Source organism: Prionailurus viverrinus, chromosome D2 (assembly GCF_022837055.1).
Source record: "Prionailurus viverrinus isolate Anna chromosome D2, UM_Priviv_1.0, whole genome shotgun sequence".
NCBI classification, from domain to species: domain Eukaryota; kingdom Metazoa; phylum Chordata; class Mammalia; order Carnivora; family Felidae; genus Prionailurus; species Prionailurus viverrinus.
In genome coordinates, this window is record NC_062571.1 from 48403357 (window position 1) to 48428158 (window position 24802).

The 24802-nt window shown below is 38.9% G+C and overlaps 1 protein-coding gene across 5 annotated transcripts in view; it reads left to right on the forward strand.

The window, feature by feature from the left end:
* The first annotated feature begins 2971 nt into the window (after positions 1 to 2971).
* The window catches only part of ZFAND4 (zinc finger AN1-type containing 4), a 90718-nt gene continuing 68887 nt past the window's right edge, over positions 2972 to 24802 (forward strand). For 3 of the 5 annotated variants that reach the window (XM_047825897.1, XM_047825895.1, XM_047825899.1), the window contains exons 1-2: positions 3015 to 3148; positions 11711 to 12011. In XM_047825897.1, coding sequence (XP_047681853.1) covers positions 11750 to 12011 — 262 coding nt within the window. In that variant the 5' untranslated portion in view covers positions 3015 to 3148; positions 11711 to 11749. Of the gene's footprint in view, positions 3149 to 11710; positions 12012 to 24802 lie in introns of all 5 variants that reach the window. The other 2 variants (XM_047825896.1, XM_047825900.1) reach the window with 2 other exon arrangements.

Sequence of the window (24802 nt, forward strand, 5' to 3'; positions counted from 1 at the left end):
GTTGTTTGTTTTTTTTTTTTTAAACTATATTTTTATTTAATTAGCCTTGATGGGGTCACAGTATGATTTAGGGCATGTTGGAGAAGAAACCTCTGTGTGCCTTTCATGAGTGGGCGGGAATTCCAGAGGAAGCAATGGCAGACAGATGATCAGGAGTCTTCCTTTCATGGATAAAAGCCCTAGCTTAGAGCCTAGGCAGGTGATAGAGGAAGGGGATGGGATTATGTATTTCATGACTCTTTGCAGTCTGAGAGGAGGTTTCCTCTTATTCCAATGAATTTTGAAAATGCCTCTATAGGTTAATTAAGGCAAGGTTTGGTAAACTGTGGCCCTCTGTTGTCTGTTTTTGTAAATAAAGTTTTATTGGAACACAACCATGCCCATTCATTTACATGTTGTCTGTGGCTGTTTTCACCCTACCTATGATGCTGGAGTTCAGTAGTTATGACAGGATGGCCCACAAAACCTAAGATACCTTCTATCTGTCCCTTTACAGAAGCAGTTTTCTGACCCTTGCTCTAAGGCATCCATTTCCATTTCTTTGGAACTTTGAAAAACGCAGAATGAACCTAGATACTGGAAGGAAAAGTGCTGAGGATGGAAATGTCCTCCTGTAGAGCAGCACTCACTGTTCCATAGAACTTTGAACTGATGGGAATATTCTGTAACTGTTGTCTAATGTGGTAGCCACTAGCTGCACGTGTAGCTGACCCCTCCTCCAGTCTGTGTTTTCTTGGACTATGCCTCCTTGGTGCTAAGTATTCAAATTATAACCATGGCATAGTCTTGTTCTTTTTGGTTTTTGCTTTTTTTAAATTTGTTTTATTTATTTTTTTTTTTTATTTTTAGGGAGAGAATGAGGGAGAGGGGCACAGAGAGAGAGAGAGAGAGAGAGAGGATCTTAAGCAGGCGCCATGCTCAGTGCAGAGCCTGATGTGGGTGGGGCTCAATCTCAAGACCCTGGGATCATGACCTGAGCTGAAATCAAGAGTTGGATGCTCAACCAACTGAGCCACCCAACTGAGCCACAGCCTTTTTTTATTTAAAAAAGAAATTTTTTTAATGTTTATTTTGAGAGCACACGTGTGCTTGTGACTGAATGGGGGAGAGGCAGAGAGAGAGAGACAATCCCAAGCAGGCTCTGTGCTGCTAGCGTAGAGCCCAAATGCAGGGCTCTACCTCCAGAACCATAGGATCATGACCTGGGCCAAAATCAAGAGTCAGCTGCTCGCACAACTGAATGAGGCTTTCAGGCACCCCATCCATGGCACAGTCTCGTAGGCAGGCCCGTTTGGTTTCACCAATCCTGAAAGCACTAACTTCTTCCTTGGGCACTTTTAAGATTGAACTTGGAACTGCTGATTTTGAGAGATTTGGTAGAGCTCTCACAGATCAACTCTTTGTGCTGCTCTGCTGTGAGAGTGACTTGATGGCAGAATAGAGTGCTTATACCTTCTGTTCCTTAGGTTACTTGTGTATACCTACTCCTGAGGCTGACTCAGTAAGCATTTGTTAAATGGTTTTCTTTGGGAATGGTCAAATCTACTTATCCATCATTAGGACTGATTCCAGGAAATTCATAAGAGAGAAAATACGCAAATTCCTATTTTGAGAGGCTTCAAAGGGGGAGGGAGATAATAATAAAATCTCTTTAAGGGGCTCCGATCTATTCAGTATTGGAGTTGAAGAAGGAACTAGTGTTGAGAGCCTGAAGATGAAGGTCCTTGGGTCTCCTCATAAGCCCCAGGGTGTGCTCAGCATTGAACTGTTGGAGAGTAATTGATGGGTGGGGTCTTAGGAGAATGAGATGTTGGGGTTCATCTTAGATTCATTCCTCTGAGTCACAAGATGAGGATGATGAAGCTGGGAGGAGGATTGTTCACTATCGTTTGGGTAATTCACCTAGTGAAATAGACCAGTTTGGGAAATCTGTAAGGGTTGGATTTAGAACATGTGGGGAATGGAGAGAAAGAAAAAGGGGGGGGGGCGCATTTCAGGTTTGTAAGGCTTATGCCGTCTTTTAGGGTGTACACTCGGAGTTCAGCGCCTTGGGAATTAGAACAGAAAAAGGAATGTAGCTGAGTTTACCCAACTCAGATTTAACTGCTCAAGGTGTCCATTCTAATACCTGTCCTACACTTCTCAGTCCATGAATTGGATGAAGAATGATAAGAGACCAACAGAGGGTATTTGCTTTTGCCCTTTTTAGCCATGTACAGCAATGGCCCCGTATTTCAGATGAGACCATTGAGGCCAGAAAGTCAGGAAACAGTGAAGCACAGGAAGGGTGATCTCTTAAAGGCAGGACGGCCCTGCACGGGGTCTGGAAAGGACCAACTGGAAGGCTTTTGCCTGCTACCCTCCTCACCCCAGCACTTGGGCCACGTCCAAGAGCAATCTTAGGACGGCCTCAGGCAAGGTGCAAGCCATGCTCTCGGGCCTGAAGCCAATCTCGCCGCTCCCAGGAGGCCGTGCGGCTTGTCTCTAGCCCGCCCAATTCAGTCCTAGTCAGGTGCCCAGTGTTGGTAATAAAGGGCCAACATCCGGGCCTCTCCTAACCGACACCCACCATCGAACGCTAAAGAAGCCCCGGCTACCGAGCAACCGCCGGCGTCGGGCAGCCAGGCCCCGCCCCTGCCCGTGCCCTAGCTGATTGGAGGGTGACGTGAGCGCTGGTGAGTGATTGGTAGGCGGTGGCACAAAGGGGCGGGGGCGCGGCGGCGGTGTGTTTCTCGTCAGTGCCTGCCGCGGCGTCGCTCGCGGGGCTGCGCCTCTCTGTAGGCCTGCGGGCGGGCGAGCCAGTGGACGAGACAGACGGGGAGGGCGCCCGGGGCTGCGGGCCGCTGAGCGGGTTCGCGCTGCCGCCGCCGGCCTCCGCGGGCCGGAGAGGAGCGCCGGCCGCTCGGCAGCCGGGCCCCGCCCCCTCCGCAGCCGCTGCCCTGAGACCAGCGCGGTGCGACGCCTTTCCTGAGGAGTCTCCACTTTTCGTCCCTCCGCCGAAGCGACGCGGGTGTCCCGCCCCGTCCCGTCCGACGGGTGCTGAGCCGCCAGTCGCCGATTCTGACGCGGAGCTTGTGCACTACCCCCCAGATTAGGCCCGTACGTGTGGGTAGCCGGAGTTTATCCTGGAGGAGTACGGGCTGCGCAGGTGACCCAGTGGGCTTGGAGTGTGTACTTTGAAGGCTGGAGTAGACGTTGGCCTCCAAGGATTTCCAAGACCCACTAGAAAGAAGTTTAGGGTTCAAATGCATTTAAGTGGTGGATATAATTCTGTAGCATTATTTACTTATTTAAGAGCGAGCTTAAGCGGGGGGAGGGGCAGAGACAGAGGGGGGTGGGGTGGGGGAGAGAATCCCAAGCAGGCTGCCTGCCCAGACAGCAGGGAGCCTGACTGGGGGCTTAAAATCGTGAACTGTGAGATCATGACCTGAGCCAAAATCAAGAGTTGGATGTGTAGCTTCTATTTAAAACAGGGGTGTTTTTCACCTAATTAGTAAAAGGCAGTTTGTTAAAAGCCAGTGTTTTTAAAGGTTGCATAACATTTTGGATCTCTTTGTGTTGGGGGAAATTTTTAAAAGATAACGGCTCTCCTCTGGCTAATAATCTTTAGAACAGGGTAAAGCTGATTGCTAGTGAAATTACTTACTTCAGTGCTATTATTGCCTTACCTATCTTTAACTTCTCTCTTATCTTTGGTAATGTTTTTTAGAACTTTTTCAGAAGAAAGAAGTGTTTTTGGAATTAATTTAGGAATTTTTTTTTTTTTTTTGATGCCATTACTCTTACTAGCTAAGTATGTTTTTTAATTGGTAAAAATTCTGGAAGTACTTTTTTTTTTTTCTCTACTCGCCTCTTTTTTTTTTTTTCTTTTGCTCTTGTATAATTTAGCTTTCACGTTCTTGCAACATTTCCCATCCTGTCTCTGAATCTTCATTGCCTCTCATTTTCCAACATAGGGTTCCATAATATGTTTAGTTGAGAATGACCACACGGTTATTGTGTGTTAATACTGTCTAGGTCTTTGGTCTGCTGGAACTTTTCATTTGCTCCTTTGCCATCATCTAGTCCTCCAGGCTGGCTTAACCAGATTTCATGGCCTCATTTTGTCCTCTGTTACTGTGATTTCTACTGCTCAGGAGAGGTATAACTATTTTTGAGTCATATTTCAGGTTTTTTGAGTAGGCTGCATACGTCCCAACACAGGGCTTGAACTCACGACTGAGATCAAGATCTGAGCTGAGATCAAGAGTCAGCTGCTTAAGCGACTGAGCCACCTAGGCACCCCACATTTTAGTTTTGAATTTGGTTACCTGCCTTGCTCCTTTATGGATTTTAGAAATTTCTCCATTGATTACGGCCCAAACTTACAGTAGGTGTCCCAGTGCAGTGTAGTGCTGCACTGGGTTGCTGTTTTTCCTTTAGCCCATAGTTGCTTTATCCATTCTCATTATAGATGAGGGACTTCCAAATCTGTTACCCTCTCCCAGCCCCAGCTTTTCTTTTTTTTTTTAAGTCGTTCTTATTTTTGTTTAACGTTTATTTATTTTTGAGAGAGAGAGCGCATGTGTGCAGGAGAGGAGCAGAGAGAGAGGGAGACGCGGAATCCAAAGCAGGCTCCAGGCTCTGAGCTGTCAGCACAGAGCCTGGCTCAGGGCTCAAACTCATGGACCTACAGATCTTGACATGAGCGGAAGTCAGACTCCTAACCGACTGAGCCACCCCGCCCCCTCCCCACCAGCTTGTTTATTATATTCAGGGTATTGTGGAAGAGTACTGTGGTGAAGGAAATGCTCCTTAGATCTTCTGTCTCTAAATTCCTTGGGCAGACACTGGTTACCCATGCCTTTATTTCTGTAATGTTCATTTCAGCATTCCTGACTTTTGACTTCTGTTGTTAGAGCTGCTACTATGTAGGTAGAAATGCTATTGATTTTGGGGAAACAGACACAGGTAATTCTTCAATACGTTGTTTAATGTAGCATGATAAGTATGTTTTTAAGAATACACATGTAACCCAGAAGCACATTATAAAAGCAGTTGGTTCAGAGGTTAGGGGTTAGCTTCATAAAAAGTTATTTTTCCTAAAAGCATTTCAGTGTATTTACGATATAACGAAACAAAACCTGAACAGTACAGCCACTTATTTGGCTTATATTTAAGAATAATGGGCTTTTACCACTATCATGAGCAATGTTATTAGCACAATACTTTGTATTATCATATTTATTACTCATTGTTTTTGATAAATAGTGTGATAGCACTCCTAGCATCTGTGCTTCCAGCATCAGGTTTTCTTTCTGTGATGCCATCTCTTTAGGATCATTAGCAGTCTTTACAGTGTAATTCAGGTTCCCTAATTGATTCTGCATCCAGTTAGTGTTATAAAAATTCACCCTATAGCAGAAATCACTGTATGTGCATGTATGTTATCTGTTGGACAAACTTTGGTGGACTTACTGTAGAGTGAATCATAACAGGATTCTCATGGGAAAGCAGCATTCCCCCAAACTTTTGGAGCATATCCAAATATTTCTTCATCTCTAAAACAGGGATTATATATATATGTTTGTGTGTGTGTGTGTGTAAAATAAATAAATGTATTTTTTTATTTTATATATATATATTTATCACAGATTTGTTCTAAGCATCACTTAGATCCAACACTGTGCTAGGTGATGGGGTGGCAAATCAGATGTGGTCTCCCCCTTAAGTAGCTTCTCGTTTAGGAGAATAAGAAAGCCATGTAAAAAAGTGAAATTGATTGTTCTGGGTACAATATATGATGGAGGTTGGGGTACAAAGCCATAAAAGGTTTTGTGGAATAGTTGCTATTTGAGCTGAGTCTTGAAAGATGATTAAGTGCTTGTCAGGTAGCCAAGGGTGGTGATGGCAGAGAGTAGAGCAAAGCAGGAGCAATGAGATAGAAGTGGAGGTATTCTGAAGCTGCAGGTGCACATGATTAGAGGATAGAAGTACAGAGGTATTGCCAGGTGGGATGACATAGATGTAAAATAGAATGGGCTGGAAGGTGAGATGTACGATCTTAGGGTCTTTCTCAGAAGTCTGAATTTTGTTCCTCTTTTTTTTTTTTTTAATTTTATTTTGAGAGAGAGCGTTTGCAAGAGAGCAAGTGGGGGAGGGGCAGAGAGAGAGAGAGAGAGAGAGAGAGAGAGAGAGACTTCTAAGCAGGCTCTGCACTTTGAGCGCAGAGCCCGTTGCAGGGCTTGATCCCACAAACCATGAGATCATGACCTGAGCCGATATCAAGAGCTAAGATGCTCAACCGACTGAGCCACCCAGGCGCCCCTGAATTTTATTCCTATATACAGTGAATTTAATTCTGTAATTTTGTTCTATTGGCATTCTATTCTGTAGAAGCCATCATAGGACCTGGAGCTAAGAAGTAACATGATCAGTTCTATACCGGTTAAAAAGATAACTATGCTCCACCCCATATATCATTAGGAAATGCAAATTAAAGAGATACCACTACACAACTATTAGAATCCAGAACACTGACAACATCAAATGCTGACAAGGATATGGAGCAGTAAGCACTCTTATTCATTGCTGATGTGAATACAAAGTGGTACAGCCACACTGGAAGACACTTTGGCAGTTTCTTATAAATCTAAACACATTGTTAAGATCCAGCAGTCACGCTCATTGGTATTTACCAAAAGAGGTAAAAACATAGCCACACAAAAACCTGCACACAGATGTTTATAGCAGTAATATTCATAATTGCTCAAGTTTGGAAGCAACCAAGATGTATCCTTCAGTAGGTGAATGGATAAATTGAGGAACATTTAGACAATATGGAGTATTCAGTGTCATAAAGAAATGACCTATCAATCCATGAAAGGACATGGAGGAAACGTAAATGCATGTTACTAAATGAAAGAAGCCAATTTGAAAAGGCGACATAGTGTATAATTGAAGCTATATGATATTCTGGAAAAGGCAACCTATGTGGATGGTAAAAGTATCAGTGATTGCTGGGGATTTGGGAGGGTTGTAGGATGAATATGTGAGCCACAGGATATTTTTAGGGCAGTGAAACTATTCTGTATGATACTGTAATGGTGGATACATGTCATTATATGTTTGTGAAAACCAATAGAAAGTACAACAGCAAGAATGAACTCTAATGTAAATTATGGGTGTTAGGTGATAATGATGTGTCATTGCAGTTTCTTCAGTTGTAACAAATACACCATTCTGTTGTAGGATGCTGACAGTGGGGGAAGTGGTGCATGCGTGAGGACAGGGAGTATATGAGAAAATATATCTCTACTTTTTAATTTTGTTCCTATTACCTTGATACCAAAACCAGACAAAGATATATTAAGAACACTAGATCATTATTTCCTATGCATATAGATAGAAAAATTTTCAAAAAATATTAATCAAATATAGCAACATATATAATTATACACCATATACAGATGAGATTTAGTTTAGGAATGCAAGGTTGGTTCAATAAAAACCAATGTTCTATTAAACACCGTATTAATAGAATAAGAGACGAAAACCACATGATTATCCCAATAGACATTGGACAGAAAAGCATCTGGCAAAATCCAACACCTTCATGATTAAAAAAAAAAAACCAAAAAAAAAAACCCAGTTAAAGTAGTAGAGTAGATTATGTATGGAAACCCCACAGCTAAAATCATACCTTGTAGTGAGAGACTGAATGCTTTCCCCCTACAGTCAGGAATAAAACAAGAATGTCTACTCTCACCACCAAAATTCAACCCTGTATTAGAGATTTTAGACCAAGTAATTAGGTAAGAAAAGGAAGTAAAGAGTGTCTTACTGGAATGTTCAAGATTGGAAATGAAGAAGTAAAACATTTCTCTTTGCAGATGACATAATCTTTTATGGAAAAAATCCCAAGGAATCCACTAAAAAATTACTGGAACTAATAGATGAATTCTGCATGGTTGCAATGTACAAGATCAATATATTAGAATCAATTTTTAAAATTTTTTTTAACTTATTATTTTTGAGAGAGAGACAGAGAGCAATCGGGGAAGGGGCAGAGAGAGAGGGAGACACAGAATCCGAAGCAGGCTCCAGGCTCTGAGCTCTTAGGACAAAACCCAATGCAGGGCTCCAACTCACGGACCGAGAGATCATGACCTGAGCTGTAGTTGGCCGCCCAACCGACTGAGCCACTCAGGCGCCCAAATATATTAGAATCAATTTTATTTCTCTATGCTGGCAATGAACAAATTGAAAATGACACCAACAATAACTTCATTTATAGTAGCATCAAAAAGTATAGTTCTTAGGAATACTTTTTTTTAAAAGCAAAACTCATACTCTTAAAAACTAGAAAACATTGTTGAAAGCAACTTAAGAAATTTAAATAAACTGAAAGGCATTGCATGTTCATGGATTATAAGACTTAATATTGTTGGGGCACCTGGGTGACTCAGTCGGTTGAGTGTCCGACTTCAGCTCAGGTCATGATCTCACAGTTTGTGGGTTTGAGCCCTGCATCAAGCTCTGTGTTGACCGCTTGCTCAGAGCCTGGAGCCTGCTTCAGATTCTGTGTCTCCTCTCTCTGCCCCTCCCCCACTCACACTTTGTCTCACTATGTTTCTCAATCAATAAATGTAAAAAAAATTTAAAAAGACAATATTGTCAAGATGGTGGTATTCACCAAATCTGCACACTTAACACAGTGCTTATTCAAAAGCCCAACTGGTGTTTTTGCAAAATAGACAAGTTGATCCTAAACTTCATGTGGAAATTCAAAGGACCCAGGATAACCAAGAATCATGAAAGAGAAGAACAAATTAGAGAACTTACACTTCCTGGTTTCAAAACTTACTACAAAGGTGAAAAGACAACGTGGTACTGTTATAATGATAGACTTGTAACAGATCAATGGAATAGCGTTGAGGGACCACAAGTAAACCCCCACATTCCCGGTCAGTTGGTTTTTGACAAGTGTATCAAGACAATTCAATGGGAACAGAATAGTTTTTCCAGCAAATACTGCTTGGACAACTTGCAAAAACTTGCAACAACTTGCAAAAGAATAAAAGTGGATCCTTATTTTATACCATCTACAAAAATTCAAAATGGATAGATCTATATGTAAGGCTAAAACTATATAATTCTCAGCAAAGTGTGTATCCAAGTGAATATTCCTTTTTTTTTTTTTATGTTTATTTTTAAGAGAGGGAGAGACAGAGTATTAGTAGGGGAGGGATAGAGAAAGAGGGAGACACAGAATCCACAAATCCAAATCCACATCCACACATCCAGGCTCCAGGTTTTGAGCTGTCAGCACAGGGCCAGACACGGGACTTGAACCCAGGAACCACGAGATCATGATCTTAGCCAAAGTCAGATGCTTAACTGACTGAGCTGCCCAGGCACCCCAAAATCTTTATTACTTTGGATTAGGCCAGGCGTTTTTGTTTTGTTTTGTTTTAAGTTTATTTATTTAGAGAGAGAGAGGGAGGGAGAGAGAAGCCCAAACAGATTCTGCATTGCTCTACATGGGGCTCCATCTCACGAACCATGAGATCATGACTGGAGCCGAAACCAAGAGTCAGTCGCTCACCCAACTGAGCTACCCAGATGCCCGTAGGCCAGGGTTTTAAAATGTGATGCCAAAAGCACAAGCAGCAGAAGAAAAATAGCCAAATTGGATGTCACTAAAATAAACTTATGCTTTGAAGAATACTGTCAAAGTTAAAAGGCAGCCTACAAAATTAGAGAAAATATTTGGAATCATATATCTTTAAGAGGCTTGTGTCTAAAAACACATTAAAAACCCTTTTACAATTCAGTAATAAAAAGACAACCAGAGTAAAAATGGACAAAGGATTTGAATACATTTTCTGAATATAGATATTTCTGTGTAGAAGGTATTCAAATAGCCAATAAGCATCTAAAAAGATGCTCAATATTCTTAGTCATTAGAAAAAGGAAATCACAATCACAATAAAATACTACTTTGCACCCACTAGGATGGCTTTAATCAAAAAGGCAAAAAAAAAAAAAAAAAGTATTGGCAAGGATGTGGAGAAATCAGTATCCTGGGAATGTAAAATGGTTCAGACCCCTTTTGAGAACAGTTGGCAGTTCCACAAATTGCTAAATGTGGAGTACCTACCTAACCCAACAATTCCACTCCCAGACATATATGGGAGAGAAAGGAAAATGTATGTCCACACAAAAAGTTGTAATCCAATGTTCATGCAGCATTATTCATAATAGCCCCACATTGGAAACAAGCTAATATGCCCATCAGCTGATGACTGGATAAATATGTGGTGTATCCATATGATAGGATGGACTTTTATTCAGCTATAAAAAAAGAATGAAGTACTGATACATCCTAAAATGGATGAACTTTGAAAACGTAATGCTAAGTGATAGAAGCTAATCACAAAATACAATCAAAATCACACTGTATGATTCTGTTTACGTGAAATGATCAGAATGGGCAAAATGACAAAGTAGATAAGTGGTTGCGTAGGGCAGAGAGGGAAAGAAAGAATTTGGGAGTGATGTCTAAAGAGGACAGGGTTCCTTTTTGGGGTGATGAAAATGTTCTAAAGACGATTGTGATGGTTGTACAATTCTGTGATTGTAATAAAAACCAGTAAATTTTAGATTTTAAATAGGTGAATTTTATGGTATGTAAATTATATTTCAATAAAGCCATTAAAAAGATACACTTACCTGTCCAGGAAGATGTGTATCACCTGTCCTATTAACTCCTCTCCTTACAAAGTTTTCACATTTCTAATAGCAATTTATTGATTTGATTATTCCTATTATCCTAATTATACACTTATAATTTATCTTAGGACTTTGTTGCATTTGCCTCTCATATTCATTAGCCATTGTATGTTTGTGTGTAGAGATTATGTCTGATGTCTGTTACCAGTATTAATGTCATCTCAGTGCTGTACTGATAGATAACTTCTGGAAATCCAAAAGCTTATTGATTATTTAGTGAATCTTATTTTTTAAGGAACCTATTAACGTGGTTGCTATTCTTTTCTTCAGTGTGATTCAAAGGTACAGTGGTATAAAGTTGTATTTTGTATGGGTTAAAAACATAATTTACGTGTTTTAGTAAAGGATGTATACCTCCTTGCAGATATATACCTCCATGCTGAGTTTGCTGGTTTAAATATTATTAACAACAATAATACACTTGTTGAGTATGCACTATATATAAATAACTGTGCTGAGCTTTAGTAAGATACAGAGAAGTATTGTAAATATACCTGTTCTTAATAATCTTACAGTCTGGGCGTGCCTGGGTGGCTCAGTTGGTTAAGCGTCCAACTTTGGCTCAGATCGTGATCTCACAGCTGGTGAGTTTGAGCCCTGCGTTGGGCTCTCGGCTGACAGCTCAGAGGCTGGAGCCTGCTTTGGATTCTGTCTCCCTCCCTCTCTGCCCCTTCCCTGCTCACGCTCTGTCTCTGTTTCTGTCTCTGTCTCTCTCTCTCTCTCTCTCTCTCTCTCTCTCTCTCAAAAGAATAATAATCTTATGGTCTAATTGGGAGAGTGGTTTCAGAGACAACTGTGAAAGGTTTAGGATTAGACAAATTAAGTAATAAAATGAATTCTGGGGCTGTCTGGAAGATTATGGGCCAGAGTTGTTCAGAGAGTATGACAGGATGAACTTTCAGATTCGCTTGTTAAAAAAATTATTCTTGTTTTTTAGGTACAAAACTCAAAACATGAACAGCATTACATATTACCAATGTTCAAAGCTGATTTGGCTAGAACTGGAATACGGTTGCATACCACACATTCCAGAGGAATTAGAAAAGTCAAAGTAATGGATAACAGAAAAGATCCTCCATTCTTCAATGAAGATAACCTGGGAACATTTTACTACAAACTTCCTTTCTGTGAAACCATGGAGCTCTTCATTGAAACATTGACTGGAACGTGTTTTGAGTTGAGAGTTTCACCCTTTGAAGCTGTTATTTCTGTGAAAGCAAAAATTCAAAGATTGGAAGGTACTAGTTTTTCTTTGTTTTTAGGGTAAGAGGATTACATTTGTTCATCAAGAGCATATAATAACTAACTTTTCTTATGGGGAAAATGTCACACATGCATGGAATTAGAAAGAATAGGGTAGTACACCCCCATCTATCCCTTACTTAGCTTTAATAGTTATCAATTCATGGTCTATCTTGTTTCCATTCCTACATTCTTCCCATCCGCTTCCCCTTCTACCAGATTCTTTTGAAGGAAGTCCCTGGCATCATGTTAATGGTGTGTAAAATAATATTTTAAAATAATTTTTCAACAGATTATGATGACATGCAAAATCTGCCACAACTACGTCACAGTTACTTTCAATGGGAAATTGTAATTGAGTTCCCTTTTAGTGACCTTCTTTACCTACTTGGCAGATACTTTTCTTTTTTTAATGTGGAGATTTTCTAAGGGGTTTAGCTTATATTTTCGTAATTTGAAGTTTTCTTAGTAGAGCAGGGATGCTGAATATTGTGCAGTGTCTCTTTGCTGTTTGCGTATTTGTGAAAGGTGTCATAGAGTACATTGTGTTAAAATTAGAGTCTTTTTTTTTGCACTTTGAAGGTTTCTAAATTAAGTGATACTTGCCATTACAGTTGTTAAAATCCAGTATTGACTAGAAAATTAAGTTTTTCTGTATAACACTAAATGGATCTTTGCTTTTTGAGCCAGCTGGAACTTGCTATAATTTAGAGGTAGTAACTAGCATTGCCCTCTAGTCCAGTTTAGGTTCAGAATTATAGAAGGATGAGTAGGGATGGAATTTTTTATCTTTATAAAGCCAAGAATCCTGGTATCCGAGCTTCTAAATATTTGCTGTGTCTCCACTAACTTCTATTAAGTTAGTGATCAGCTGCGTCCAGTGATCACATCAGTATATACACTAATGGTACATGAAACATTTTTCCCCCAAGTGATTTGCTGAGACATGGAGTCAGAATAGGTTATTTTGACATTGTTCTGCTTTTTTATTACGTGATGGTGTAATGATATCTTTTTAGGAGCAGGAAGACAAAACCCTCTTGTGTTCTAAATAATCTCTGTATTTTCCCCCCTTTCATGTATTTTGAATAATCTCCATGCAACAAAAGCACTTTAGGGAGAATGTTACTTAGGTACTTAATGTCAAAAGTAAATTTGAGGTTAGAGAGATTAGGGACTCATCCAAGGGAAATGTTTAGTTACTAACAGAGTTAGGTTCATAGCTTAAGGTGTGGACTCCTTGTTCTATGTAGGAGTAGGCATTGCCAGTGTAAAAACAGTGACTTTGTAGTTATTGGATAGTTGAAAACAAATAGACATTTATAAAACAAATAGAGTTATTGGGAAATTAAATGAGGTAATGTAAATACAAATGCAAATCCCACTGTCCTAACAAAATACCATAGACTGGGTGGTTTAAACAACAGGCGTTTATTGTCTCACAGTTCTGGAGCTGGAAAGTCTGAGATCAGGGTACTAGCATGGTCAGATTCTAAGAATCTGACTAAGAATCTTTCTGATTACAGACTTACTGATTTACAGACTTTCTTCCTGACTTAAAGACTCCCTTCTTCTTGCTGTATTCTCCTATGGCAGACAGAGAGAGAGAGCTCTCTGGCTTCTCTTCTTATAAGGGCACTGATCCCACCAGGAGGGTCTCACCATCATGACCTTATTTAAACCTAATCACCTCTCAAAGGTCATATCTCCAAATACCAGCACATTCTGCTTTAAGATAACACATTGGGTGTGGGGACACAGTTCAGTCCATAGCACCTACAACAAGTCATCAATAGATCTCAATTCCTGTTCCCATTCCTGACCCTCCTATCCCGCACCCCTTTTCTTTTGTCCTAGTCTCCATACTTTTTTGTAACTTCCTGCAGCCCATGGGCACTGACAGTCATTCTCTTCTTAAGGAGGCTTCCAGTAGGCATCTTTCATAAACAATGAATTTTGCTTTTTTTTCTGGGTTGTCTTTCTTTTTCTACCCAGGAAGACGTTGGGGCTAAAATATTGGATAAGACTCCCCAAGATAGAAGGATACGGAGTAGGGAGGATAGGAAGGCAGAGGTGACACCACTCAGTTCATCCTTGAGGGAAGTGGCTCCTCTGTCCGACTGCTTTTCCTTTTGGGTAGGTTTTGGTAAGTTCAGAACTAGAGGTTAGTGAGAGAAAGGAGGGTAGATGGGAGGGGTCTTCAGACAGAGCTCAAGGAATATTCTGGGTTAGGAATGATGAGGCTGTAGCAAGAAAGGGGCAGAACAGGCAATAGAACTTTAAATGGGCCTTGAAAGGACAGGAGCACTGAAGCCAGACTGCCTGATTTCATATTTCAGGTTGAGCAGATTACTTAACCCCTATTTATCTCAGTTGTGCTAATTTAAAACAGGAATACTGATAGTACCAATCTCAAAGAGTTGTTTTTAGGATTATTAGTTAATAAATGTAAAGCATTTAACGTGTTCTTTATCAGGGGAAAATGGTCAGTCTGTGGAGATAGTGCAGTATGTACCCAAGGATCTAAGAACTATGCCGTTGGGAGAAGATGTAATTTAGGTCTCTGAGTTTTTCAGAGGAAGTGAAATTTTTGGAGCTTTTCATCACCTAGAGCATTGGTATGCAAAGAATAGTACATACTTAGAGGATATGAAAAATAATCCAGTGGAATTTGGAAAGGAAAAATGTGCCAAGAAATGTAAGGGATTATTGTCATTTGGTTCTTTATTGCCGTGGGCAGTGGATTTACCATCCAGTCCTTGGCTTTACTGCTGCCTAGTAAAGATTTCTCTTCTATGCATGGGATAGGATGATCTTCCTGGCCTTCTTAGAGTGTTACTAGTTCTGTGTTATTAGTTCTGACCAATGACCTATGTTCATTGTCTGTGTTATTAGTTCTGACCAATGAACTATGAATAGAAGTCTCCATTAGCCTGAGCCCCTGAGTAGCTGTAGGGAGCAGAAGCACCCTGCTGACTTGCAGCAGACATGTCTAAGAAATCAATTTTTGCTTTAAGGCACTGATGTCTTTGGGGTGGTTTGGGGAGGGTTCAGCATAACTTACTTATTCTGACTGATACAGTATCAAATAGGGATCTTTTTTTTTTTTTTCACTACATAGATAACTGGTCTTCTAAATACCATTTATTGAATTACTCTAATCTTTTCTCACCAAAATAACTTCATACCTGTCACGTATGACATTTTTATGTGCACACTCAACTCTTTGGATCATCTAATCTATGTCTATCCCTTCATATGCCAATATCACACTGTGTTATTTATTATAACTTAACAGGTTTTGATAGCTGATGATATCCATTCACATTAAGGATCATTATATGTCTTTAGAGAATTGACCCCTTTATCACTATGTAATGCCTCTCTTTATCCCTGATAACTTTACTTGCTCTGAAGTTTGCTCTGTCTGCAATTAATATAATTATTCCAGCTTTCTTCTGGTGAGTGTTAGCATAATGTACCTTTCTCCATCCCTTTACTTTTCCCCCCAGCTTTATTGAGGTACAGTTAACAAATAAAATTGTATCTATCTCTATACTTTTAACCTATGTATTTAAACTTTGTATTTAAAGTGGATTTCTTATAGACATTATGTAGTTGGGTCTTGGTTTTTCATCCAGTCTGATGATCTCTTTTTTAATTGGTTTATTTAGGCAGTTGATGTTTAAAATGATTATTTATATGGTTGGATTAATAGCTACCATATTTGTTACTGTTTTGTATTCATCCTCCTGGTTCTTTGTTCCTTTATTTACACTCTTTTCTGCCTTTTGTGGTTTTAATTAATCCTTTTATATGGCTCTGTTTTCTCTCTTCTTAACATCAGTAGTACTTCTTTTTTAACTTATTTTAGTGGTTGCAATAAAGTTTACAATATATATTTATAGAAAAGCCAAGTCCACTTTCAAATAATGCTATACTTTTTCATGAGTATTGCAACTACCTAATAAAAACTATTCCTAGGGCACCTGGCCGGTTCAGTAGGTACAGCATGGGACTCTTGATCTCAGGGTTGTGAGTCTGAGCCCCACATTGGGTGTAGAGATTACTTAAAAACAAAATCTTGGGGTGCCTGGGTGCCTAAGTCAGCTAAGTGTCTGACTTTGGCTCAGGTCATGATCTCACGGTTCATGGGTTTGAGCCCTGTGTTGGGCTCTGTGCTGACAGCTCAGAGCCTGGAGCCTGCTTCAGATTGTGTGTGTGTGTGTGTGTGTGTGTGTGTGTGTGTGTGTGTGTGTGTGTGTCTCTGTTCCTCCTCCACTCATACCCTCTGTCTCTCTCTGAAAATAAATAAACATTAAAAGAAAATCTTAGAACAACCCCCCCCAAACCTAAGTATTCCTAATTCTTCTCTTTTGTCCCTTATCTCATTGTTATCATTCATTTCATTTATGCATAAGTCATAATTGTTACAGTGTTATTATTCTGAACAAACTATTATCTGTTAGATCAATTAAGAGTAAGAAAATGAATAGTTTTTATTTTACCTTAGTCCTTCTTTGATGCTTTTCCTTTATGTAGATCCAAGTTTCTAACTGTATCATTTCTTTCTGAAGAACTTCTTTTAATATTTCTTGTAAGGCAGGTGTATTGTGCCCAGTTTTTATTTATCTGAGAAAGTCCATTTCTCCTTCACTTTTTTTTCCCTTCTTTACTTTTGAAGGATAATTTTATAGGGTACAGAATTCCAGATTGGTTGTCTTTTTCTTTCAACATTTTATTATTAAAAAAAAATTTTTTTAAGTTTATATAAGTAATGTCTATACCCAATGGTGGGGTTGAACTCATGGCCCTGAGATCAAGAGCCTTATGCTCCACTGAGCCACCCAGGTGCCCCATTTTTCTTTCAACATTTTAAATAGTTCCTCTACTCTCTCCTTGTTTATAGGATTTCTCATGAAAAGTTCCCTATAATTATTATTTAGGTTTTTCCTCTGCCTTCATTAAAGAGTTTTCTCTTGGGGCACCTGGGTGGCTCAGTCGGTTGAGCATCCGACTTTGGCTCAGGTCATGATCTCATGGCTTGTGGGTTAGAGCCCCACATTGGGCTCTCTGCTGACAGCTGGGAGCCTGGAGCCTGCTTTGTATTCTGTGCTTCCCTCTCTCTCTGCCCCTGCCACTTGCGCTCCGACTCTCTCTCTCTCTCTCTCTCTGTCAAAAATAAACATTAAAAAAATGTAAAAAAAAAACCTTTAAAAAAGATTTTTCTTTTTGTTTTTGCTTTTCTGAAGTTTGATATGATATGCCTAGGTGTAGATTTAAAATTTTTTATCCTGTTTGATGTTCTTTGAGCTTACTGATCTACGATTTGGTATATCTCGTTAATTTTGGAAATTTCTGGGGCATTATTATTTTTCTTCTGTTCTATTTTCTTTTAGTATTCCAGTTATATGCCTTTTGAAATTTTTTCACAGTTCTTGGATGTTCTGGTTGTTTTCATTCTTTATTTTCTCTTTATATTTCAATTTGGGAAGTTTCTAAAAAGAACTTTTGTTTTTTTTTTTAAAGTAGGCTTCATGCCCAATGTGGAGCTTGAACTCACAACCCTGAGATCAAGAATTAGATGCTCTATTGACTGAGCCACCCAGGATCCCCTCTATCTACATTTCTTTAAGCTCAATGATTCTTTCCTTGCCATATCCAGTCAGCTGATAAGCAGGCCCATCAAAGGCATTTTTAATTTCTGTTATTGTTTTTTTTTTTATTTAAAAATTTTTAAAAATGTTTTTATTTATTTTTGAGACAGAGACAAGGCATGAGCAGGGGAGGGGCAGAGAGAGAGGGAGACACAGAATCTGAAGCGGGCTCCAGGCTCTGAGCTGACAGCACAGAGCCCTACGTGGGGCTTGAACTCACAGAGTATGAGATCATGACCTGAGCCAAAGTTGGACACTCAACCGACTGAGCCACCCAGACACCCCTCTGTTATTGTTTTTTTTTTAATTGAGTTCTAAGAATATTTTTTCCCTTTTTTAATTTTAAGTTTTGTTTATTTAAAAAAATTTTAAGTCATTTAAATGCAAGTTAGTTAACATACAGTGTAATAATGGTTTCAGGAGTAGAATTTAGTGATTCATTGCTTACATATAACACTCGGTACTCATCCCAACAAATGCCCTCCTTAATGCCCATGACCCATTTAGCCCATCCCCTCACACAACACCCCTTCAGCAACCCTCAGTTTATTCTCTATGTGTAAGAGTCTTTTATGGTTTGCCTCTCTCTCAGTTTTTATCTTATTTTTCCTTCCCTTCCCCTATGTTCATCTGTTGTGTTTCTTAATACATATGAGTGAAATCGTATGATATCTTTCTCTGCCTTACTTCCCTTAGCATAATACCCTCTAGTTCCATCCATGTTGTTGCAAATGGCAAGATTCCATTCTTTTTGATTGCCGAGTAATACTCTATTTGTGTGTGTGTGTGTGTGTGTGTGTGTGTGTGTACATACATATATACCACATCTTCTTTATCCATTCATCAGTTGATGGACATAATTTGGCTATTGTTGATAGTGCTCTTATAAACATTGGGGTACATGTACCCCTTTGAATCAGCATTTTTGTATCCTTTGGTTAAATACCTACTAGTGCAATTGCTGGGTTGTAGGGTAGTTCTATTTTTAATTTTTTGAGGAACCTCCATACCGTTCTTCAGAGTGGCTGCACCAGTTTGCATTCCTACCAACAGTGTGAAAGTGTTCCTCTTTCTCTGCATCCTTGCCAACATCTGTTGTTTCCTGAGTTGTTAATTTTAGCCATTCTGACAGGTGTGAGGTGGTATTTCTTCACTGGATTGTTTCTTGGGTGTTGAGTTTGATAAGTTCTTTATAGAGTTTGGATAGTAATCCTTTATCAGATATGTCATTTGCAAATATCTTCTCCCATTCCATCTATTGCCTTTTAGTTTTGTTGATTGTTTCCTTCACTCTGCAGAAGCTTTTTATCTTGATGAGGTTCCAGTAGTTCATTTTTGCTTTTGTTTCTTTTGCCTCTGGAGACGTGCCAATTAAGAAGTTGCTGCTGCCAAGGTCAAAGAGGTTGCCTGTTTTCTCCTCTAGGATTTTGATGGTTTTCTGTCTTACATTTAGGTCTTTCATCCATTTTGAGTTTATTTTTGTGTATGGTGTAAGAAAGTGGTCTAGATTCATTCTTCTGTGTGTCACTGTCCAGTTTTCACAACACCGTTTTCTGAAGAAACTGCCTTTTTTCCATTGGAGACTCTTCCTGCTTTGTCTAAGATTAGTTGGCCATATATTTGTGGGTCCATTTCTGGCTTCTCTATTCTGTTCCCTTGATCTATGTGTCTGTTTTTGTGCTAATACCATACTGTCTTGATTACAGCTTTGTAATACATCTTGAAGTCCAGGATTGTGATGCAGCTTTAAAACTGCGATAAAGCTTAAAACTGCAGCTTTAGTTTTGTTTTTCAACATTTGACTGTTCAAGGTCTTTTCTGATTCCATATAAATTTTAGGATTGTTTGTTCTAGCTCTGTGAAGAATGCTGGTGTTATTTGGATAGGGATTGCATTGAATGTGTAGATTGCTTTGGGTAGTATAGATTCTGTTATTGTTTTTTACTTCTGGCATCTACTTTTAATTCTTTCTTACACTTTCAATTTCTCTGTCTCCATTACCCATCATTACCCATCTATTTTTTCATGTTGTCTACTTTATATTAGATTTTTATTAAATTTCTTAACATATCAATCAGTTATTTTAGTCTCCCTGTCCGATAATTACAAAATCTGTCATATCTGAGTCTGGTTCTGATGTTTGTTTTCTTTGTATATACTGTGGTTTTCTTTTACCATGCCTTGTAATTTTTTTGTTGAAACCCAGATGTAATGTATTAGGTAGTGGTAACTGAAGTAAATAGGTCTTTAATGTGAGTTTTTGTATTAAACTAGCTAGGAGATGGGCTTTGTTTAATGTTTGTTGTAGCTGTAAGTGCCAGAGGCTTCAAATTTCTCTGGTTTTCCTGTTTTGTCTCTCTTATCTTTGGGTTTCCCTAAGAACTCCTCCTTCGAAAGAATTTGTGTCTTATAACTCACCTATAACCTGCTGCTATTCTACTAGAGCCCTGTTAGTGTGGTGGTAAAGTGTTGGGGACCAGAAACCATCTATAGTCTTACAATTCAGTCTCAGTTTTCTGGTGGGCCTGTGTCCCTGGGCCATGACCTTCAATGTGTTTGTTAGTGTCTCCCACCTATAATCACTTGGGTGTTATAGGAAGACTAGAGGGGTCTGGATTTTCCTATCTCTGTAGATTTTGGGGGTGATGGTTTGCCTTCCTACTTTATGTCTCCAGTAGATCAAAGAAAAGTTGATGGTTTTCAGTGTACTCAGCTTTTTTTATTGCTTTAAGTATGGAAGTGGCAACTTACAAGCTCTTTACATGTATTGTCTGAAACTGGAAGTCTCAGTATCATTTTAAAGTAACTGATGAGGTTTTGGGGTGATGGTGGGGTTTGTGGGATCGGGAGCCGATGGCCAAGAAAGAATTCTTGAAGATGTCCTTGGTGCAAGAAGGTGATCTTATTAAAGCATGGCGGGGGGGCACCTGGGTGCCTCAGTCGGTTAGGCGTCCAACTTTGGCTCAGGTCATGATCTCGTGGTCCGTGAGTTCAAGCCCTGCTTTGGATTCTGTGTCTCCCTCTCTCTCTGACCCTCCCCTGTTCATGCTCTGTCTCTCTCTGTCTCAAAAATAAATAAACATTAAAAAAAAAATTAAAAAAAAAAAAAAGCATGGGGACAGGACCCAGTGGCAGGAAGAGCTGCACTGGGGTTGTGCAGAGTGACTCCTTATGTACTGTGGAGTTTTGGGGGAGGTAAAGTCAAGAGGAAGTTTCTTAAAGGGATTTCCATATGCTAAAGAGGATTTACAGATTACTGTGGGCCTAGCTATTGTCAAGCTAAGGTTGTTTTTCTTTCTAGCAAAGCATTATCATTAAGATAGTAGGGAGTTCCTGATGAGGCTATTGATGAGATATTTGTTAACTAATGGAGACTGTCAGGTTAACCATTTGTTTTCTGTCCTTTCCTTTGTTCTTGGGCAGCCAGGAGTGCCTGAGGAATATCACACATGTGCTAGCTTGTGCTTGGCCCTCAGCTTGCCTTATGGTCCTCATCAGTAACCATTTATGATTTAAGATTTTTTCCAAGAACTGTGTTACCTATATCCTACAAGTTTTTAAGTTGAATTTCATTGTTATTAAATTTTAAGTGCTTTTTTGTCAAAAATACTTATTCTGTTGTTTAAATAATATTATACTCAGGTGCTCTGCAGCCATAGCAATACATAGGATTAGATAGATTTGATCATTTCTTGTAGTTTATACATACTCCCAATATTCTGACTAATAATATTGAACATGTTTTCATTGGTCTCCAAGTTTAGAAAACTCTTTCCATTTTTTCATCAAGGTACAATTTATATATTATAAAATTCACCATTTTTAGTATTGTATTAGTTTCCTAGGGCTGCCATCACAAGGTACCACAAACCTAGTGGCTTAAAAAACAGAAATTCATTATTACACAGTTGTAGAGGCTAGAAGTTCAAAGTCAAGGTGTTGACATTGTTGGTGCCTTCTGAGTGCTCTTGGAGAAAATCTGTACAATGTTTTTTTTGCCTAGCTTTGGTTTGCTGGCAGTCTTTCTTGCTCCTTGGCATGCAGAAGCACCATCCCAGTTTCCTTACTTATCATCTCCCTAGGTATGTGCGTATTTGTCTCCAAATTTCCCTTACTTACTTACTTATTATTTTTTTAAGTTTATTTCTTTTGAGAGAGAAAGCACAAGCAGTGGAGGGGCAGGGAGAGAGGGAGAATCCCAAACAGGCTCCATCAGAGCCCAATGTGGGGCTCAGGGCTCAGACTCCTGAACCACAAGATCATGACCTGAGCTGAAATCAGATGCTTAATTAAACAACTGAGCCACCCAGGCACCCTTCCCCTTTTTATAAGGATACCAGTCATATTGGATTAGGACTCTCCCTAATGACCTCATTTTAACTTGGTTGCACCTGTCAATACCCTATTTCTGAATGAGGTCACATCCTGAGGTATTGAGGGTTAGGGTTAAGACTTTTAACATATGAACCTTTGGGAGATAGTTCAACCCATAACTCATACATGGTTTTATCATTATTGGCAAACATTGCTGTCATGTAACTACCACCACAGTCAAGATAAAGAACAGTCCCATTACTCACCAAAATTCTGTGCCTTTGTGGTTAACCTTTTATGTAAACCCAGCTCCTGGCACTTACTGATCTGTTTCTGTCCGTATAATTTTGCCTTTTCCAGAATTTCAGATTAATGAAATCACACTGTATGTAGGCTTTTGAGTCTGGTTTCTTTCACTTATGTATAATACATAATGCATTTGAGATTTATCAATATTGTTACATGTATCAATAATTTATTCTCTTTATGGCCAAGTAGTGTTCCACTCTATGACTATAGCATACTTATTCTCAAATTTAGGGACATTTGGGTTGTTTTCAGTTCATGGTGATTATGAGTAAAGCCATTATAAACTTTGACGTAGTTTCATTTCACTTGGGTAAATACCTAGGTGTGGATTTGCTGAGTTTACAGTAAGTGTACATTTAATTTAATAAGAAACTGTCAAACTTCTTTTGCCAGAGTGGCAGTACCGTTTTGTATTTTTTGGGAGTAATGTCTAAAAGTTCTAGTTGCTCTGCATCCTCATCAGCACATGGTATTGTTTGGGTTGTTTTTGATTTTGTTTTTTGCAATTCTAATAGATACTGGTGATATCTCATTGCACTTTTACTTTGCATCTCCCTAATGGCTAATGATATTGAGCATCTTTTTCTTTGCTTATTGGTCATCTGTTTGTCTTCTTTCGTCAAGTGTCTGTTCAGTATTTGCCCATTTTTCATTAAGTTATTCGTTTTCTTACTGTGTTTTAAAAATCCCAGTAGTTTAAAATTTTTCATTATGGTTCTTAAGTTTCTTTGACTCCAAGTTATTCAGGAGTATATTCCTATTTCCATTACTAGAATTCAAAAATTTTCATTTTATTATTAATCACTAATTTAATTGCAGGTGGTCTGAATAAGTAGAATACTTATGGTAAATAGAGTATTCTTATGTATAATTGTCTTTGAGTCTTATAGTAGCCTGGGGCTCTTTAAAGATTCATGTGTGGTATAGAAGAAACAGGAAGAAAAAACCTGAGGAGCTGAATTATTGATGTAACAAGTTCCATTATAGCCTATTCAGAAGTAGAATCAAACAGACTTCTGATTCTGTCCATATGGTAGAAACCCTTTTTAGTACAGAACACATAAATTCTGGGTAAAAGTTAAAAAAATTTTTTTCCCAATATTTTTTCCAAATTTTTTCCACTTGTATTAATATAATGGAAACAGTAAGAGGCCTGAAAGACAAAATGCAGTTTTGGAGCAGATGTTTGTTTCAAAAACATCTCCCAATCTCTGAAGACCCCACAGCCTTGAAGCAAAGGGGAAAGGAGAGAAAATCTGGTGTACAGTGGAAGGTTGGCTCAGAGATAAATATGTTCCCCAAATCCTGTGACCACCTTGGTTTGGTTTTGTTTTGCCACCTACTTTCTGGCACTACAAGATGTGTTCAGATCATCTTGTATATGCACTGCACTGTCTTAGAATCAGCCATTTCTCTAAGGAGTCCTGGTTCCTTTTATTGGAGTAGTATTAGAAACCAAGATCTGGGCATGACAGTTGATTTTTCAGGTACAGTAATAGAAACCAGAAGACATTGGAATATTATCTTTAGAAGGCTGAGAGAAATAGCAATCTCTATCTAGAATTGAGTTGGTCTTTCCAGGATGAGGACAAAATAAAGATATTTCCAGAAAAAACAAAACTTGCATTTTTAAACAGAAGACCCTTGCAAAAGGAACTGCTGAAGGATATATCTCGGAAGGCAAATGATCTCTAAAGGAAGTTGGTGATGTAGGATGGAATGGTTATCAAAGTGGTACACTTCTGGGTAAATCTAAATAAACATTTACTTAATAAAACAGTAATGTATAGAGGTTTGAAAAAATCAAATTAAAATCCTGGTAACAATGACATAAAAGTCAAGAAAGAATTGTTTGCACAGTGCTAATAACGCTCTTAGCATTGTTCATGAAGAGGATAAAGATGTGATTAGCTCTAGACTTCATTTTATCAAATATGATAATTGAATTTCTAGAGTAATCACTAGAGATTAGAAATAGAGGTATATAATTTCCAAGTGGTAGCAATGCCTTAACCTTCTTCTATTTATCTAAATTAATACATGAAAGAGGTAGGCAATTAAAGCAGAACAAGTGAAAGGCACACAATAAGATGGTAAAAATAAATAGGAATATATCAGTAATCCCAAAAATGTAAAATGGATTAAAAAAACCTCTCTAATTGAATGACTACAATTGATAGATTGGTTAAAAAAAAAAAAAAAACCTATGTGAAATGCTATTTACCAGAGACTCAATCTAAAATGTAAGAACCTCAAATGTTGAAAGGACTGAAAAAGATTCATTAGGCAAATACACCTGATGAAAGCTGGTGTTTCTGTATTAATAATTATGTAAAATACATTTTATTTTTTTTAAGTTTTTTTCAATGTTTATTATTTATTTTTGAGAGGGGAGAGAGAGAAAAGGGAGACACAGAATCTGAAACAGGCTCCAGGCTCCGAGCTGTCGGCACAGAGCCTCATGTGGGGCTTGAACTCATGAACAGTGAGATCATGACCTGAGCGGA